Source organism: Pinus tabuliformis, chromosome 8 (genome assembly GCF_031772625.1).
Source record: "Pinus tabuliformis cultivar Carrire ecotype Pingquan chromosome 8, CPIR1, whole genome shotgun sequence".
Lineage (NCBI taxonomy): Eukaryota > Viridiplantae > Streptophyta > Pinopsida > Pinales > Pinaceae > Pinus > Pinus tabuliformis.
In genome coordinates this window covers 1,376,055,777-1,376,075,810 of record NC_142294.1, presented here as the reverse complement: position 1 = coordinate 1,376,075,810, position 20,034 = coordinate 1,376,055,777, and the positions used below count along the sequence as shown (strand labels likewise).

Genomic DNA, 20,034 nt, shown 5'->3' with positions numbered 1-20,034 from the left:
ATCAAGCAATTACCAAAACCAAAACACAAAGATCAAGGACACAGGTTGATGACCACTATCCCAGTGGTGAATCAATGCATTTGCACTCCAAACCTCTTAACAACCGTGTTTGAGAACATGTGTTTCAGGGACAGGGATGTTAGAAAATCGGAAAGGCAGAAAGATTTTCTTTATGTTGATAATTACTTGTGATGTTTTCATATTCTTATTAACCTTCTTATGTTCTCTTTTATTTTAGTTCATCAAGCAATTACCAAAACCAAAACACAAAGATCAATGACACCAGATGTAGGCATTCAACCAGGGCTAAAACCCCTATATAGGGGAAAACCCAGTCAAAGAACTCTTCCTTCAATAATTCAAAATGAGATGGACCAAGACCTTAGACCAATAGACCTTCCTCCTCCACCAAGTCGGCTTTCCAAAATGATTCAGCAACCTTCAATAGTCTCTTCTTTTCCAACAGCTTCAACCCAACAACAATCTATAAATTCGACTTCCCAACTTCAGAACTTCGACCCCCAACAACAGAATTTCGGCCTAGCAACAGAACATAAGTTTTGACCCTTCCAGTGGCAGAATTTTGGCCCAGCAACAAAACAAAAGTTTCAACCCTTCCAGCAACTTAGCAGCTTCACAGGTGTGTGTGTGTGTGTGTGTGAGAGAGAGAGAGAGAGAGAGAGAGAGAGAGAGAGAGAATTTTGACTTATGCTTATGATGAACCTCCTTCTCCTTCGCTAGCCGTTTTCACCTTCTTCCTTGAGATTTTGTACTTTTTACTACCCCAACAATTGCAGATCGAACTTGGTGAGTGAGTGCTCCAAATGAAGTCGCGTTGCTGCGTTTATATAGTATTTTCTGACCCTCAATTAGGCTGACTTGTCTAGTTTGAGGCCGACTTGGTGGAGGCCTAGAAGACCTAATTTACATGAAAATAAATTACTTTCTTAACAAATAAATCCCAAAAAGGGTTCTTGACATGGACAAGGATACTTGACATAAACCCTAGAGGCCTGCAATGTAGGCTTTGACCTATAAACAATTGACCCAAGCATGAAACCCATGCTTTAATAAGTCAATTTATTTAATAATAAAATCTCTTTTTCTTTCTTTTTGATAAATACATTACATCATGACTCAAGTACAATTATGAAAACCGATGTTACATTTTTCAACACTCCCTCTTAACTAGGGAGGTATTCATAATTATAAATATATAGAGGTACGTGGAAGATCTCTAAAATGAACTAGGAAGAGTTCTAGCACACTTAGTGCTGCAGACTAGAAACCTAACTAGGGTATTCTATCCGGGTGGGACTAAGATGGACTTAAGCTTTTAGTGAGTCTAGGTACCATCGGGTTTACTTGCTAACCATCAATCCATGGATCTAGGTGTGTATCCAAGGTTGAAGCTCTATGATCAACACCACCATCCCTCATCGGGATCTAGACATCAACACATAGGCGGGCTAGATGTCCTCCCAAGCATCCACCAGTAGATGCTTCTTCTCTCCCTAATAAACTAGATATATCCATTTGTCCAAGCATGCTTCCCAAGTGTTCATCCTTCTTTATGGAGAGATTTACTTGTTCAAACACAAACACCAATCAACAATAAACTTTCAAATATACATATGCAAGTAAACACAAACCTTCAGGGTTCTCAATCATTTTGATGCTACTTTCATCACTAAGTTATCCATATATATAATTTGTCAGAAGCTCTCTTCTTCTTTCATTTCTTCAGCAACACCAAATACATCCTCATATCTTCTCAAGTCTTTTGTTTGCAACTTCATGAAACATGAACATTCATCTATAGTACTTTTGCTTACTTAAAGGTATTCACTGTCATAATATGCCCTCCCTCTCAACTGGGGAGATATACTCTTTCTTCTATCTAGGCTCCCTCTTAACTGAGGATATCAACCAATCCGTTCTTCTATAACATTGAAGAACCTTTCATGGCTTCATTCCTTCTTACGACATCAAGGTCATCTTGATCATCATCATTCATATAACTTCCTTCATCATGCTTATTATTATCACATGAACATCTTCATCATCTTGAAGATTATGTACCTGCAAAAATTTAATAGCAAGTACAACCAAATACAAACATACAGAAGCATGAAGTTAACTATATCAAAATCATGTTACTATAATGGAAGCATTTAGACTTTAGACATCAAACACCTAAACCTAGTTAGGTTCATATTCATAATTAGCGAGAGACACATCTTTTTACATACTAGACTTCAACTTCTTACTAGGTTTTTGTCATAAACCCTAGATTCCATTTCAATACACAAGGCCTTAGATAGAAAATCAAATAATAATCCAATCACAGTACTATACATCTAAGGTTTCAATAATATATTCTATGACATACTCTACTAGGGTTTGTTTAAAACCCTATATTTTCATCATCAAAACATATCAATAATATCATCAAATCCTAAAATATTAATTTCTACTAGGGCTTTTTTACAAACCCTAGAATTCACAAACTAAAACATGAGTATCAATAAGCATACTTGCATATACATAACTAGGATTTCATAATCATGCACTAGCATATCACAACAATATCTACTAGGTAAACCCAAGACACAAACATCAATACATTAAAGTTAGATATACAACAATTTTGATCAGGCTAGGGTTTCGATCAGACAGACGAACAATTCCTAGGATCTTACTACAACTATCACAAGGGTTTTAACTTATAAAACCTTAATTTATCAAACCCTAAAGATCTAGGGTTTAGACATTAACAATAAACCCTAAAGGACTAGGATTTTGCCATAACAATACCAAAACCAAAAATATCAAAAGAATAGGATTTCTAGATTTCATTAACAACCCTAAGTAGACTAGGGTTTCATAATCAATATTGACATACCCTTAGGTTAGGGTTTTACAGTGAACCCCTTTAGGGTTACACAAGAATGATCAGATGATAATATAATGAGGGTAGATTCAATCTAATGATTAATCATCCTAACAAGAATCTTTGAGATTCAAAACCTTAGACATAGCGATGTCAGTAATGGAAAACAAATTTCAAAAGAGAATGATCGTACCTTTTATATAAAGAGAACTTTATAACAAAGCTTATAGTCTAAGGCATACCTTGAAATGTTCTTTAACAAAACTTGTAGGACATCAAATCTTGACAAGCTTCTTTTGCAACAAAACTTCTTCCATGCTTCAAGTCTATCCTTTGAAGTCTCCAACATAAGCCTTGAGCATTTAGGAAGCTTTCCTAACCAAGGAAAATATAAAGAGAAAGGTGATTAGCATACAATACAAACAAGTCTTGATGTGAGGAGGAAACCAAACATGAAAAGATGAAACAAAGAATAGGATACTTGTCTTTTGGTAAAAAGGTGGAGGATCCATCTTAATCCATTCTTTGAGGGATACCTACAACTTATCAAATATTCAAAAATGTTCTAACAAGACAGGTTAGGCCTACAAACTCTAGAAATGAAAACATAAAACAATTCAAAACTAAAAATAGAAGACTAAGAGGGATATGTGAGAGAGAGAGAGGACTTAGTAGTATAAGTGCTTGACTTTTGATTCTTCGGTCTTGTTCTTCTTAGCTGGAGCTTCATCGGTAACATTTGCTTGATCCCTATCTCTCTTCTTATTCTTTGGATTCTCTGGACGTTGATTTTTGTAGTGACCCATCTTGTGTCAATTATAACATTCGATCTTGGATATCTCAACTTTCTTCTTGGTCCTTTAAACTTCTTGAAGGTTCCCTTCTTCTTGTGATGAGAAGAATAGGCATTAGAGATGTTTTCTTCTTCATCCTCCTTGTTGTTTACTAACAATACTCGAGCTTCTTCTTGACTACATGCATTCCACATTTGCTCAAATGTTGGTGTATCCTTCCAACAATTAAGTCTTGATGCAAAGGCACTCCAAGAGGTTGGTAGTCCTAGAAGCGCAGTAATTACAAGCTCTTTTTCTGGGACAATTTCATCTATTGCTTGGAGTTTGTCTTTGATTCTAGATATCCTTATAAAGTAGGATGATACAATATCATCTTTTGTGATCTTAATAATTCTTAACTCATTCTTGAGGCTTGCTATTTGACCAATGTTCTTGATGGTGAATAGTTTGGAGAGAGCCTTGTACATTTCTTGAGCGAAATTTATGTTGGATATGTATAAGATGAGGTTGTCCTTTTCTCCATCCATTATTAGGTTCATGGCCAAGATTTTAGTTTCTCGGAACTTTGCTTTATCTGCTTCATCTGTAGGCTTCTTGACTTTTCCTAGAACAAGATCCCAAATTTTGTTGTTTACGAGGATGAGATCTATCCTCTTTTTCCATGCCTTGTAGTTGGAGGCTCCTTCTAGTTTGTTTTTGTTGAAATTGGAAACTAGGGCCAAATTCCACATTGGGACAACTCATTTGATGGAGATGATGATTGCATTGGATTCCTCTTTTCGAGAGGTCCAAGATTGATATAAACCTCATCTCATTCGGACAAGCAGAAGTGTGATTTTGAATTTATGGCCACACATGTGCAAATTGTTTAGGTCGGCCTCATCATCATGTAGGCTCAAGAAGCCCAATGGATGTGTCTCTTCACCCACAACGAATTGTATAAATGCAAGAGACCTCACACCTCATTTGGCATATTCATTCGCTCCCACAATCTTCTCTCTCTTCATCTAATTGGTTCGTACAACTATTGGGTAGCTTCTCTGTCTCACACAGGTGGCAAGGAGGACGAGTTTTCTGGGCAAAATTACAGGCTGAAATTTCAAAGTTCTGGGATGGGTTTGACCATCATTAACTGAGGATTTGTTGACCAAATTTGACTGCATTTTTGGGGTCAAAAGTTTGATTTTTCTAGGCCGCATATTTGGGCACAAAAACTGAGATATTTTGGGCTGTTTGACCTATGTTGACTTTATGGTTGACTGTTGTTTTACTGCAGAAAAATTACAATAGTTTTCTCTCTCATTTGACTGAGTTTGACCGAGCTGTTTTGGGCTGAATCTGTCTTCCTGATCAGGCCGAGTTTGACTGAGGAAGATCGAGCTGCTTGGAGGAAGATTTGCTACTGTTTTGACCAACATTGAGTTTCTAGTTAGGGTTGAAGTTTGACTGTAGAAATTTATAGGGCTGTTTTGACTTTGTATTGGGCAAGTCAATTTGACTTTTGTACTCTCTCTCTTTGCTGACTTTTGATTTAATAATAAGAAGAATTGATGAAAGGGTTTTCCCGACATTGGGGTTTTTCCTTGGTATCCGCCAAATTTGGTGTCCTCTTGTTTTGGCTTGTCTTCTGCATTTTGTTTCATGTTCTATCTGCTTTTACTGTCAATGTGATTATTGTGATTGCTATTGGAAATTGGAAATTGTTATTGGGCTACTAAGGAACATTGAAGTAAATTGTGCTAAGCATAGAACGTACCATTGTTAACCAAACTTTAACAGTTTTCTCCCTTCATTGAGTTTGACATAGTTCCTGTAGATGTTCGGCTTATATGATCCCTTTTCCTTAATAATCTTCCTTTGATCTCTTTTTCTTAAATCTCTCTTTTCAATAGATCTTCAGTCTGCCTTTTTCCTTCTTCACCTTAGCTTTGATACCAAGTTAGAAAATTGGAAATGCAGAAAGATTTTCTTTATGTGGATAATTACGTGTGATGTCCTTGTTATTAACTTTCTTATGTTCTCTTTTATCTTTGTTCATCAAGCAATTACCAAAACCAAAACACAAAGATCAAGGACACTAGATGTAGGCACTCAGGCAGGGCTAAAACCCCTATATAAGGGAAAACCCAATCAAAGAACTTTTCCTTCAGTAATTCAAAATGAGATGGACCAAAACCTTAGACCAATAGACCTTCCTCCTCCACTAATTCAACCTTCCAAAATGATTCAACAACCTTCAATAGTCTCTTCCGGCCCAGCAATTTCAATACAACAACAATCCAAAAATTCGACTTCCCAGCTTCAGAACTTCGACCCCCAGCAGTAGAATTTCGGCCCAGCAACAAAACAAAAGTTTTGACCCTTCCTGCAACTTAGCAACTTCACACGAGAGAGAGAGAGAGAGAGAGAGAGAGAGAGAATTTCGACTTCTTATGCTTGAGATGAAACTCCTTCTCCTTTACTAGCCTTTTTCATCTTCTTGAATTTTTGTACTTTTTACTGCCCCAAAAATTGCAGATCGAACTTGGTGAGTGAGTGCACCAAATGAGGTCGAGTAGCTGCCTTTATATTGTAGTTTCTGACCCTCAGTTAGGCTCGACTTGTCCAGTTTGAGGCCGACTTGGTGGAGGAGGCCTAGAAGACCTAATTTGCATGAAATTATATTTCTTTCTTGACAAATAAATCCCAAGAAGGGTTCTTTACATTATGACATGGACAAGGACACTTGAAATAAACCCTAGAGGCTTGCAATGGAGGTTTTGACTTATAAACAATTGACCCAAGCATGAAACCCATGCTTTAATAAGTCAATTTCTTTAATAATAAATTTTCTTTTTCTTTCTTTTGGTAAATACATTACATCATGACTCAAGTACAATTATGAAGACCGACACTAGCTGCATTTTTCAACAAGGGAGATAGATCAATAATGTCATTGTTGATACAGTATGAGAATGAGAGATGCCTGTCCCTCTTCAATTCAGAGTTCTCTTAAAATTAGGAGCTTGCTCAATATTCTACCTGTGCATCTTGTAAGTTGTAACTATCTCTCACATGTTTCTTCCTTCCTTTTGGAGACTATGGCTGCACGCATTGTGATGATCGGTTTCACCATGGTTTGATTAGCTTAATGGCAGATTGCAAAGAGAAAGCAGGACCATGGTCACAAATTTGTTGAATTCACATACTTGCACAAACTTAATAGCACCATAGTCACAATGCCTATCAAAATTTAGTGAATTTCCACCAGTTGATTGGGATTGCCAGTTTGGCGAGCTCAATCAAGACTTTTAGCCAAATCCATCAAGCTTTGTTCAAGCTCATTGAGTTTGATGAGGCTCAATGAATTTAATTGGAACTTGCTGAGTTCAAAAAACTCAGAAATTGTGTAAACCAAATTAGATGAATGACATTATAAATAGAATTTAAGTGTTTTTCCATTCTTTGTATTTTTATCAGTGAAACATGAATCTCTGATTACTCGCGAGTCAAACTCTGCTCTTCCATCAAACGATCTGATTCAACTTTGGGCGAGTCAAACTCTGCTCTTCCATCAAACGATCTGATTCAACTTTGGGCGAGTCAAACTCGCATTTCGCGATTAATCGCTAGTCAAACTCTGCTCTTCCATCAAACGATCTGATTCAACTTTGGGCGAGTCAAACTCGCATTGACTGAGTTTGACTCGTGGTCAACACGAGTTTGACTTGTGACTCACTGATTAATTGTGATTTAGACAAATTGAGGCGATCTTCAGCCCTCAACTCGGCAAACACGGGTTTTAATTTTTATTGTTCTTGCATTTTTTGCTACATGGTTTAGTTAGGTTAAAAATTAAACATCAGTCCGTAACTCACTTCTCACTGGTCAGACCCACAACTCATACACCGAGAAGGTAATAGAGGCATGATTTCAATTTCCGTTTACTCCATGTAATAGAATTGTCGTGTAACAGAGGCGTAGTGTGCAGTGTGCTCCAGTGTTAGCTTCAGCATGTGCTTTGTCAGAGATTTCAGTACCAAACCATTACCGTATCATTTCAGCAGCAATCAAGAGATTTCAGTTACTGCTTTTTTACTGATTAGTATGCAGTATTTTATAATTTTTTAGAAGAATATGCTTTTGGTTCTATGTAGTCACTCGTTAGGAGTCAGAACTCAGTGCTTTGGATCATGTTTGGACTCATAACATATATGAGATACATATTCATTCATGATATTTTGAACGTCTATTGATATTATGCATTGTTTGGACATGGCTTTATTGAATATCAATGAAAAATGTTGTTTTTTTTTTTTAATTCAATATATGTGTATATCTTTATTTATTGAATTCACCGATTTTTTCCCGATACGATTAAAACTCTTCGCTCTTTTGCCTTGCTGATTTATTGCCGATTCTAAGTGTGGTGACATTGGTTTTTATACATTCTTTTCAACTATGAGCAAGGTTTTTCAGCTGTCAAATGATTTGGAGTGCATTTGGAGACCCGAAAACTGCTAGGGAGTACAGAGGCTTCATTTCCATTTCCCAATCAGCCATTGAATTTTTTTGTCCATTTGATTATATATAGGCCAAAATGGTTCGAAGGGCATTCCATTGGTTGCAGTAATTAGATTATTATCCTATTTGCAAATGCATTTGTGATCCATAATTCTCTATTTTACCTGGTACAGTTCATATATCTGTTTTTTTATAGGTATATGTTTGCATGATGATACCATCATGTGGTAATTTCCTAGACGTTTACCCTTCAGGATTCAAATCAATATTTTGGCCAAATTATTTATTTCTGTTGCTAAAAGGATGTGGTCTTATTCCATTCTGTATTTTCTTTTACTCAGGCACAAGGAGCTTTATCAGGTGGCATTGCAGGTCTCAAATATTGAGGAACTTCAAGATGTTATCCTTAATTCCTTAAAAGCAATGCACAAACAGTGGTCAGATTCCATGAACACATTTAGAGAGAAATTCCGTCTCCTTTCATCTTTACTTGTTGACCATGGTAAAGAAATTCAATCTTGTTCTTTCTAAATTTCTAATACAGATATGGATTTTTAATGGTATAAGTTTGAAAATTTTATGTGATGTTTTCTTCTTTGAAAAATGTGATCAACATTCCCTAAAATAACTTTATTTTTCGTCTGTCTGCATGTACTTTTCATATCATTCTTTAATGTAATATTCAGATGCATGTGTGTCCAATTGACCAATTCCTTGCAGGATTAGATTCAAGTCCACAAGACGAATTAGTGAATGTTTTGTGTGGTGTTCCAGTCAGTGATGCCCTACGTCAGTTTTTAGAAAATTCTCTAAGTGAAGGGGTATGAAGTTAATTTTTTGTTTTGCTTTTCCAAATGCCTCAATGGGTTCCCATGTTTTCCAATGCTTACTGCTTTCTCTCAGAAAATGCATGAATGGGTACCTGCAGGGACTAAAACGATTAGCCAAGAACATTGATTCTACTGGCAAGGAGATGCATACTATCATAGGGGACCATCTGCAGGTGAGTTTCTCATGTTTGCAAATTCTTTCAAATTCAAAATGATTTAAATGATGATTCTTTTGAATAGTGAAGCTAATCTTCGTTAGAATTTTCAATTGAAAAAGAAAGTTTCAATTGGTTTCTCTATTATAAGTGTAAACATGAGCTGATTCAGCATGTCACTATGAACATTGTTCTTGCAAAACCAAAATTGTTCATCCTCTCTGTTTTTAGGCTCCCTCCTATTACCGATCATTTTAGGTGGGCTGCTAAGGTCCTGACAGCCATGCTAGATGGGCACACACAGGGCAAGGACCAACTGTCTCCTCGGCCCTAGGCCCCACTATTTAGACCCAACACCTCTTAAACAACCAAGGGGGGAGTCCCTAAATATTCCCCAGTAACTTCGGTTGATGTCCAGTGCCTTGTATGGAGTCAATGGGGTGGAGGTGTTCTTGATATGTTTGCTGACTTGCAAAAAATGGTATTAAAAATGAAGCAGATTTCTACAACAAATATTTGTAGCCAAAATACTTCAAAGATATATCATGTGATCTATGGATTTTGGTCTACTGCAATTACCTTAACCAAATATGTGATTATTTCTTGATTTTGAAGTATGGTTAAGGAGTTATGATGAAAATAACTTGCTGTCCTGTATGGCAACTTGTAAACCTGCGTAAAAACACAAGGACAAAAGGCTAATTTGCTGTAACAACTAATCTACTATGTGAAAAACACCTCTAGGGAGTTATCCCAATTGTAGAAAGGCTAGAGGGTGATTGTAAAGGATTTTAAACCTCTCAAATTTCGGTTGAAAAGCTATTTTCTAGCTAGCTGGAAATTGATTTTCTTGGTTGTGTTTAATTACCTGGAAATTTTCTAGAAAATTATTTTTTCAATTTAAATTGATGGAAAATTTTATTCAGTGTGGAAAAGTTACTGATAAACAAGTATAGAGTTGAAACCTATAGGTTTGTAGACTTATGATGGTTGAAAATGCAGGTCCCACAAGCAAAACACCCTCTTAACCTAGTGATTTACAGTCGAAATGTTGAAGAATGTAACTAGGTTTGGTCTTCATAATTGTACTTGAAGTAAAAAATGTAATATATTTGTCAAAAGAAAGCAAAAATAATTTTATTATTGATTTCATTGACTTATTAAAGAATGGGTTTCATGCTTGGGTCAATTGTTATAGGTCAAGCCTCCATTGTAGGCTTTAGGATTATTTATGAGTCAAAGTCAATTTGTTTGCTGGTCAAAGACTCCTCCACCAAGTCTCCTATCGGCTTCAAATAGATCATCATCATGTCAACTTCGTTCGAGAGAAATCATGTCAGCCTGATCTTAAATAAAAAAACAACCTTTCATAAAGTCATATTGGCTCATTTATGATGGTTGAACCACTATATATACAAGCCTAGGACTTCACATACAAAATATAGAACAGTGGCTCGCATCTCAAAGATGATTTTGGTGATAATTTCAGAGAATTTCAGAAAGGATGTTTCCGCGTCTATCACAAAAGTTCGGATCACAGAGGGGAAGTTTTGGTGCAATCTCAGAGGAAGTTGCGGTGCCATTTACGGTAAGAAGTTTGGATTACAGAGCTCGGATTTCAGAGATATTTTGGTGTCACTACAATAGCTCAGATTAGGCACAAAGATGATTTCGGTGCTATGCCAACCACAGTTCTATGCTGTCACAGATTTGGTGCTATCACAGTTCAATACTCCACAGTTTTGATGCCATCACTGTCTCAATGTAACTACAGTGATGAGGGTTCACAACAATGAGAAAGGTCATGGATCTTGGTATGCAAACATAATGAAACAAGGATGACTCGATGGAGGTAGTCTTGAGTCTAAATTGTAAGGGTCTTGGTCGTCTCATCTTGAATCTACTGAAGGAAGAATTTTGACTGGGTTTTCCGCTAGAGAGGGGTTTTGGCCTGGCAACGTGCCTACATCTTGTGTTCTCTTCTATTTTTTACTTGGCATTAGTCTTGATGATAAGAAAGGATAATTAATAAGAACTAATAATAATAACAAAAACATCACAAGATAATGTCATAATAAGAGAAAACGATTAACTGCCACCTTCTTGGATTTCTCAACCCGATAGGCTAGATACAAGCATAAAATGCAAGTAAGGATAAATAACTTGTACCTGAATGGGGTTTAGATCTAGCAATTTATTTAATATACCCAAACAAATTCTTCCTGTAAATTAATATGACAGTAAAAACCAGTAATCAGAAATCCTATCATAATGCAGAAAAGAAAAAGAAATCTGAAGAATTTTTTGAAGAATTTATTATTTTGGTTGTTGGAAAATTTTACCCGTTTCATGGAGTCTCACCCTTTGCAAGAGTGTGAAGTAGATATCTCTTTAACTCGCAATGCCTGGTTTATGTTCAGGGAGTAGGCTTGGTCCTTTCGGAAGTCGACCCACTTTGGCTTAATCCACCCTTTTATGCGACGTATCCAAACTTTGCTCTCTCTCTCTATGGCAAGATACAAAGCGCCTATGATAATAAATTCTTCTCACAAAGTATTTAAAACCTGTGGAATCATTTACTTGCAAAACCAAAACAAAACAAGTGGGGAACCTTAGTTGTTTGCTTCCACGTAGCGTATTGGCTCTTCAATGGTAGAGTACATTAGTTTTAGGATAAATTTACTAATTAGAAAAATGAAATTAGGTTAAAAATAATTCAATACTTAATGCAATAGCAAGAAGATAAATACTAACGAAAGCCACTCCACAATTGGACAAGACAAATGTTTGGAAAATGAATGAGCTCTTTGTATTAGATAGCACTTGTCTCAAGTGAACAACAACTTACAAATGAGGAGAGTGTAACCTTTATAGAAAAAATTATACAGGTTAGTTGATGACTAGCTAATGGCTAGTTTGACACTTTCTAAATAAAATATTTATTAGTCATCCACAATTTGGAGACTTAGTAAATTAATTCATAATTTTATTACATTATAGTTTCTAATTCATCCACTATGGGGTTAAGTTGGACAAATTTCCACAATTTAGTGCAAGATTTCCTTTTCTCATGGTCCATTGCTCAACTAATTGGTCCACCGAGTCCCCAACGACTAGTTAGACTCTGACGATTAATTGAATTCACCAACTGTTGGCATTATGGTTGGTTGATTGGTTGGCATTGATGTCAACTTGGTGTTGGCTGGTGGTCCTGACTCTTGTTGCATTTTTGGTGTTTGACATAGTGCATAAGAGTTGCGAAGATTTGCTAAGGTTGTACAGGTCTTGGAGGTTCTACAGAGGAAGTGAAGTTGCCCTGATACATGTGGCAGAAGTTCTGGGCAGTGGTCTTTATGCTTTTTCTAAGTTAAGTTACAAATGTCGTTTAAGAATGAGCAATCTGCATCCACAAGTTTTGAGTGTTAGAATTGCAGTAGAAATTTTGCATTTGTAGCCTAGATTAAGTATGAATTACCTACATTTGCTCTGGTAGGTGAAAATGTGTATTAAACAAATGATTTTTCCCATGGCGTGAATATGAATGCGATTGGGTTTTGGTCACCGACGATTGGACAGGTCAATTATTGAATGTTGGTTTGGTACCAAAGGAATTTTACATGAAAATTGTCTAGGCCAACATTGTTAAATAATTTTTTGGTCCATTGATTGAGATACAGGTCTTCATGATTAAATATTATTTTATCCATAGATGGATTTGGTGCAAAAAGATTAATGGTATGATCTAGTTCGCGAAGATTGGATTGATCCATCAACGATTAATTTGATTTGGTCAACATAATAACATCAAACGAGGTTGAGGTATTTTCCAATGGTAATTATCGAGCCGATGTGGTCATCCAAGGCTATATATACGAAGTGCAATTCAGCATTTTGGTGTGTGTGTCTGAGGATTAATTGTTCTAATTGTTCTGGAACTAGCACACATCAAATGTGTTTTCTATATCTCTCCTTGTTTTGGCGTAGGTTCGAAGGCAATTTAATAAGTGGGGGTGCCGAGATGGTAATAGAGGTCATTTCCAATGTGTGATGATTGATCATAAGCACATGACTGTTGAGATTTTATTTTGATATGATCTCGATTGAATATGAAATTGATGAACATCATCTTACTCTGTCTTTGGCATGGATTGTGGCAAATCTGAAGTGCGCAAGGGTATTTTGACTTGATCAACGTAGATCTGAGTTCGATTGCCAATGAGTCTAATTCTAAAGTGACATAGCTAGATCACATCCCCCAGGTATTATGGTATATTATTACTGCATATCAATGTTACATTTATCATTATTGACAATTTATTGTCAGGGGTCCAAAATTTAAATTATCGGCAATATTGGGGAAAATATCGGGAAACTTGAAAAAATATAAAAATAATCATATTTTTTTTCAAATTTTTATTCTTTTAAAGCAAAGCCAACATCAAACAAACACATTTTCACACAAATATGAAAATGAAACTAAAATATAAAATGTATAAGATGTCAAGTGGTACATCAATCATTGATAGTAGACAACATATACTGAAATATGATATTTGTCCTGAATCCTAACATTTTTTCAAATTTTTATTCTTTTAAAGCAAACATCAACATCAAACAAACACATTGTCACACAAATATGAAAATAAAACTACAATATAAAATGTATAAAATGTAGATACTAAAGTCTGAAATATGATATTTGTCATTTTGTCTTGACTCCTCAGTCATAAGTTCTGACAAGATAATAGTTAAAACTTAATACAAAATCACATTAAAACAAAAATAAATGTATCTCATGAGATGATCATCATGAGGCATCTAGATTCTAGATACTATAACGATAATCCGATAATAATACTGCACTAAGAAGGTGTGGCCAAGGATTAGGTTTCCCTCGCCCTTGAGAAGCTTGTGGTTCCCATGAAATTCCTTAGTTCCTCCCTCTAATCTCTCTTTCTAGTAGTATCAAGAATTGAGTTCTTTGCAATAAGGACAATGTCTAGGGTAGCTATAGGGCAAATATCCACATCATGCCTTGGGATTTTGGCAAGGTGGTATTTCAAGTGGGTGATTTTGCCAAACATTTCCATTCCACAGAGCTTGCACCTCAACTTTGTTCTATTATCACCCTCACATGACTCACCATACTCCCATATTTGGTCCAATGGCTTTGCCATTTTGTAGAGCTGATTAAATTTTCAAGTTTTGGACCTTCCATACAAAACAAATGTGGAAATTCAAAAGAGGGTAAGAAGAGGCATGTTGAAAACGTAACTAGGTTCGGTCTTCATAATGACATGTGTAATTATGTTTTTATGTAATTGATGTAAAGAAGAAAAATAAAATTATTTTGTTATGCTTGAGTCATGGCTTTCATGCTCACGGAATTTTATTTTAGTTAAAGCTCCCATTGTGAGGTTTGGTCATCAAGTCATAAAGTTTATTGAGTCAATGTCATGTATTGAGGACCCATTTTGGGCATGTTACACATTGTAAAAAGAGAAGTTAGTTGTGTTACAAACCTCCAAGACCTTGTCACACGCACTCCCTCATGTCGACCTTCAAAAGAGATGAAGATGTTTCTAGAATGACAAGTCAGCCTACCCCTTGGCACAAGTCGGCCTATTTCAAGGAACATATCACTATATATAGAGTGAGCTTGGCCTCACTTAGGACACAATTCGGTCAAGCAACTGAAATAAGAAGAAGTGCGAGAATCACAAGGAGAATAGCCTCATAACCAACGAGAAGCAAAGGAAGAAGAGCGAAGGAATTTGGGACTGTTTTTGGGTCATCTTCCTCACACGTGTGACAAAAACTAGGGTTTCTGCAGTAGGGTTACACCAACCCTTATAGAAGCCAAGTAAAAGGTCACTAAACCATCAATCTTGCTAGCCAAGGTTACAAGGAGAAGCCCTCAAGCCAAGCGAAGAAGGAAAACATCATCAAGATCCTTAATTCAACCCATACATTTGATTTTGCAGAAGTTTTAGGCAGCTGAGAATTGCAGACCTATGGAGGAAGGTTGAAATACCAGTTTAGCCAAAATTTGCAGTGATAGAAGTCAATTTGACTATTGTTGTCTTGGGTAAGAAGAAGAAGTAGTGAAGAAGGGTCTTGTGACTTGGTCTTGGAGAGGTTGTTGTGTCAAGTGTTGATTTGGGGTAGCATCGGATGTGCTTTAGCCATGAAAATTGGTGGAGAAGCTAAAGCACATGAGATCTACAAGACCTAGAAATGGTTTGCACAGATTGTACCCGGTTTGGGAGATATTAAAATAATTAATATTTTTAATGGAGTTCTTAAGTTTAAACTTAGGAAAAATAAAATATTAATGGGTATTAATATAAAACTGGGTTAGAAGGTTCCAAAAGTCATGGATCGAGCCAAATCTAATCTTAGCTGTTGATTAGAGATTTAATCTCGCTCGTTGAAGGACCAACGAGAAAATTATAAGAAGAGGCTTGAGGGTCAGTTGGAGAACACACCAAAGTGATCAGTCATTCATTTTTCTAGAGTAGGGTTGCTAAGCAAAGTTGAATTAGTGATCAACAGCGAGGGGCAATGAGTACAAGGCAGAGAGGCAAGGATAATACTGAGAGACCAACATAGAAGCAAAGAGAGCGAGAGCAGCAGCCAGTCCAAGCTATGCAGAGCCCAACAAAGACAACGCAAAGGCCAGAGGGACTGCGTCATCCACGCAGAGGGTGCTGGAGTGACGCAGAGGGTCCTGGGGTTGACGCAGGTTAGCAGGAGGCTGACCCAAAGGCCAGAAGGGCCAACGCTGAGCTTCAGTTGTGCTAGAGAGGGTTTCGTGGAACATGTTTCTTGAATACCTGTTTCCGGATATAGAGGTATTGCTGTCGTGTATTTTTCTCTGTCGGGTGAGCCGGTTAGGCACCCAATTGTACTCAGATAGACTGCATAATAATATAACCCTCTGAATAGTTGCACCGTTTTTCTCGCATTGGGTTTTTTCGGGGACATTTGTCCAAAATAACAGCGTCACTTGTGTGCTTGTTTTCTTTCAGTTGACGATCTGTAGATGTTGTGATTGTATTGTGTTTATTTCGGTATTTAAATGTATTAAATAACTTGTTCGAAGTTAAACAAGCAGAAGAAATAAACCAAGAGAATATAGACTAATTTTCTAACGGATAGACTTCGAAAATTCAACATCAAGGGTCTTTTTCTTGGTTTTGGTATTCGTCAATTGAAGTTTCTATAAGAAGAAGAATTCCTTTGGGTTTTCCTCTCAAGTTGGAGAGGTTTTGGCCTTGGCTGATCGCCTACATTCTGTGTCTCTTGTCTCCTAATTGTTTATGATTTGGTAGTTGTTTGATGAAAATGAACACTATAATAATCTAAGTCAAGAGAGGAACCTAATCTAAAGAAGTAAAAATGATTCACAAGAAGTTATCATTACAAGAGAACTCACTTAATCGTAATGCCCTAGATTTCTCAACAAGGAAAACTCTAAATTTATAGTAGATACCAATCTTGGAAAACAAAGAAAATGAAGGCAAATTTTTTTTTCTACATACCTGGAAATATGGATATGGTATACTGGAGTAAATCTCCACTCCAAAAATGCTCAGTTGATGGAAAAGAAAACTATGGATTTTCCCTTGTTTGTTTGATGAAAAACAGTCACAAGACTCACACAACCCTCATAGCTCATTCTTACCGCAATAAAAAATGAAAATGACCTTTGGAAAACCAAAACTGCAACTTATATTCACGTTTTTTTGCAATAGGCAAATAATTTCCCCTTGTGATAATTTCGAAATTATCGCGATAAATTAAACTGTGCAAATTATAGCGATAATTTCCGGTGATAATATCAGCATAGGTTCTTTCAACAATAATATCACGATAATTTCGATATTATCTCAATATATGCAACATTGTTGCATATGATGTGGTCGCTTGAGGTGTTAGGCATGATTGTTAAATACTCCTGTGTAGATCGAATGTGCACAACATCCATAACAAAATATATCTGAGTGCATTGTGTGATTGTATGTGAAGTAGACCAGAATCTGTGTGCATATAGCGACAGTACACATAGACTACGACAAAGAGTGATGTGAATGAAGTGTAGTAGATCAAAGCATGTGTGCATGAGGCCAAGACCAAAGGTTAACCTAAAATGTGTATGTCTATAAAGTTGGAACTGAGTTTGATGCATTGGTTAGGCTTTTCAATGGAAGTTTAATTGTGAATGATTGAGCCATGTGGATCAGAGCTTGCACAAAAGTGCATTGTTGTAAACCCAGAGGCAAAGTGCAATTTGGAAGTTTTTGTTTGCACTTCCTATAGAGCGCTGCATTTAGCTATTGGAATTGAGTTTAGGGACAATGCTAGTGTGATGGCAGAGCTTGATATAGCTGGTGCGTTTGTGTTTTTGCTAACAATGCTGTTGTTGCAGGGCTCCCTTTGAAGGAGTACCTTGCTATAGTCTTATGTATTGTTGACAAAGCTTCAATATAGCTAAAGCTGCTATGTACTGCACAATATTTGTGTTAAAAGCTTTGTAGGTTGGAAAGTGAGTAATGCGAGTGTTATAATTTGTATGCTGCCAATAAAGTGTTGATTGACTTGATAACTGCTGTATTGTATGAGCAGAGTGTCAGTTTTTGTAGCATCGGATGTGTTTTAGCCTTGAAATTTTGTGGAGACGCTAGTATATGTGAGATCTCCAAAACCCATAAATTGTTTCTGGAAATTCCACCTAGAGATGACTCTTTAAGTTATGGTGTGAATGTTCTAGAAACTCACATGGATTGTCTTCGAGTTAATCCTAGCCATCGATTAATATCTAATATTGGCCGTTGAAGTCTCAACAGAGGATTATAAGAAGTTGACGGGGCTTGGAGAAATCACTCGTGAGGTTCGATTTCATGAGCAGATCGATTTCTTGAGTAGCAACATTCACTTGCCGAAGAGAGAGCTAGAGAAATCAAAGCAGTGAGAGAGGGGCAAGGACAGTGGAGCCGGAAGAAGATTTCCTGATCCGGTGAGTGCTTTTGTAGAGAGGCAGAGAATCCACAATGAGGCTGACGCAGAGCAACGCAATAGCCTCTAGAGGCAAAGTCGAATTGCTGGGGAGAAGTAGAATTTCAGTGCCAGAAGGTAGGTGGAGGTTCAAGAGGCTAGGAGAGACGTTTTGCCAAACAATAGTTGATTATACGACTTGAGGAGAAGCTGTTCCAAGCTGAGAGAAACGACAATTGTGCTAGGGTGACACAATGACTATGTAGACGCAGTTTGGACAACTCAATTTGAGCTGAGGTCAGTGTCGGGATTTGCCTGTGGAGCGAGGAATTTCTTGTCACTAGATTTTCTTGCTAGTATTTGTCTGTCAGATTGCCAGTTTTGGAATCCAGTTGTACTCAGATTATTTCATTGCTGCATAATAATAAAACCCTTAGCTGTTGCACTGGTTTTCTCGAGTTGGGTTTTTCTAGGGACTTTGGTCCAAAAATAAATGTGTTATTTTATGTGTGTGCTAGTATTTCTTCCAGTGTTTATTTTCTTCCATAGTTTATTTGTGTAGGTTGCAGTGTGATTGATTCAATATTTGGTATAGCACACAGTAAATAAAATGTTAAGAATTAATTTAACAATTAGGAGAATTATTTCCAGTCGCTGCAATAGGATTCGGGTCATCGAATTTTCACACAGAGGACTACCGATGAGATAATTTTGGTTGTAATGAGCAAAATGTTGAGTTTGTGTTTGATGTCAAGAGGCAGAGGATGGAGCAGAGTAGCTAATAGAGGTTATGTAGGGCATCACCGCCGATCTAAGGTTGTATGTGTGGTAGGAGTAATGTTTTGTATGCTGACGATGTTTTGCAGATAAGTGGCAGAGGACTTTGGATTGTCTTTTATTGTTGTTTTGTTGCACTGTAACCTATTTGAGTTGTTAATGTTGTAGCTGGAGGGTAGTTTTATATTTAATGATTGTATGAATAAATAATGTGTATCTGGTTGAAGAAGATTGAAGTTATGACAATGAGCAGTGAATTATTTAAACAATGAGGTTGCATGGTAGAGAATGCTAACTATTGTGATCTGGTGATGTAGTGAAGACAAATTGTCTTGAGAAGAGATGTTTTGGTTGATTTATTGTTGCTATTGATGGTCTTGATGATTGTATGAACAATATTTGTGAGCATATTGGTATTGCAGAGAGAGATTGTTTGTATGCAATTTTGATGAGCATAATGTTGTATGTTGGTCTTGTTGACCATGCATATGTCAACAGTTCCAAGAAGCAAAGTATATAGCAGTGGTTACATTTTTTTTTAAGTCATTGTAATCCCAAATTCTGCGATTTAATTGTAAAAATGACTCTAGCATGACTATGAAGCCATGTAAAAACACCTAGGTAAGCCTATGATTCGTAAAAAAGGGTTTCACTCTAGGGAGTTTTTTAACCTCCCTAATTTATTTGTGTTTCTAAACATAAATAATTAGCAGAGTTTTTCTTCCAAGCATCCTCTAAAGCCAAAGTGGGATTCTCTGATAAGGTCTTTGGTGAGTCCTAGTGTTATCGAGTCTACATATTTTTTCATACTAGATCATGTGTCCTATGTCGCAAAATTTGGTTGAGTCTAAGAGGTCATGTCTATTGTAAATTTCCCCTTCTATAGGTTATTATTGTAATATTTTGATGTAAAAGTGTTGTCTAGGAATATTTTTGGTGAATGGTTACTCATAGCTAGACACCATTGCCAAAATATTTTTTAGACGCATGCTTCAATGGCAATTACTTGAAAATTCCAAAACTACTTAAGAGATATTCAAATAGTCGAAGTTTTCTATTACATTCAAATCGAATGCAAGCCTTTT

At 36.5% G+C, this 20,034-nt stretch overlaps 1 protein-coding gene across 1 annotated transcript in view; it reads left to right on the top strand.

Annotated features, from left to right (window-relative positions):
* The window catches only part of APC4 (Transducin/WD40 repeat-like superfamily protein), a 465,104-nt gene that overhangs the window by 83,444 nt on the left and 361,626 nt on the right, over positions 1-20,034 (top strand). The window contains exons 8-10 of the mRNA XM_089373770.1: positions 8,532-8,692; positions 8,911-9,011; positions 9,119-9,193. Of these exons, the coding sequence (XP_089229896.1) occupies positions 8,532-8,692; positions 8,911-9,011; positions 9,119-9,193 (337 nt within the window). The remainder of the gene's footprint in view (positions 1-8,531; positions 8,693-8,910; positions 9,012-9,118; positions 9,194-20,034) is intronic.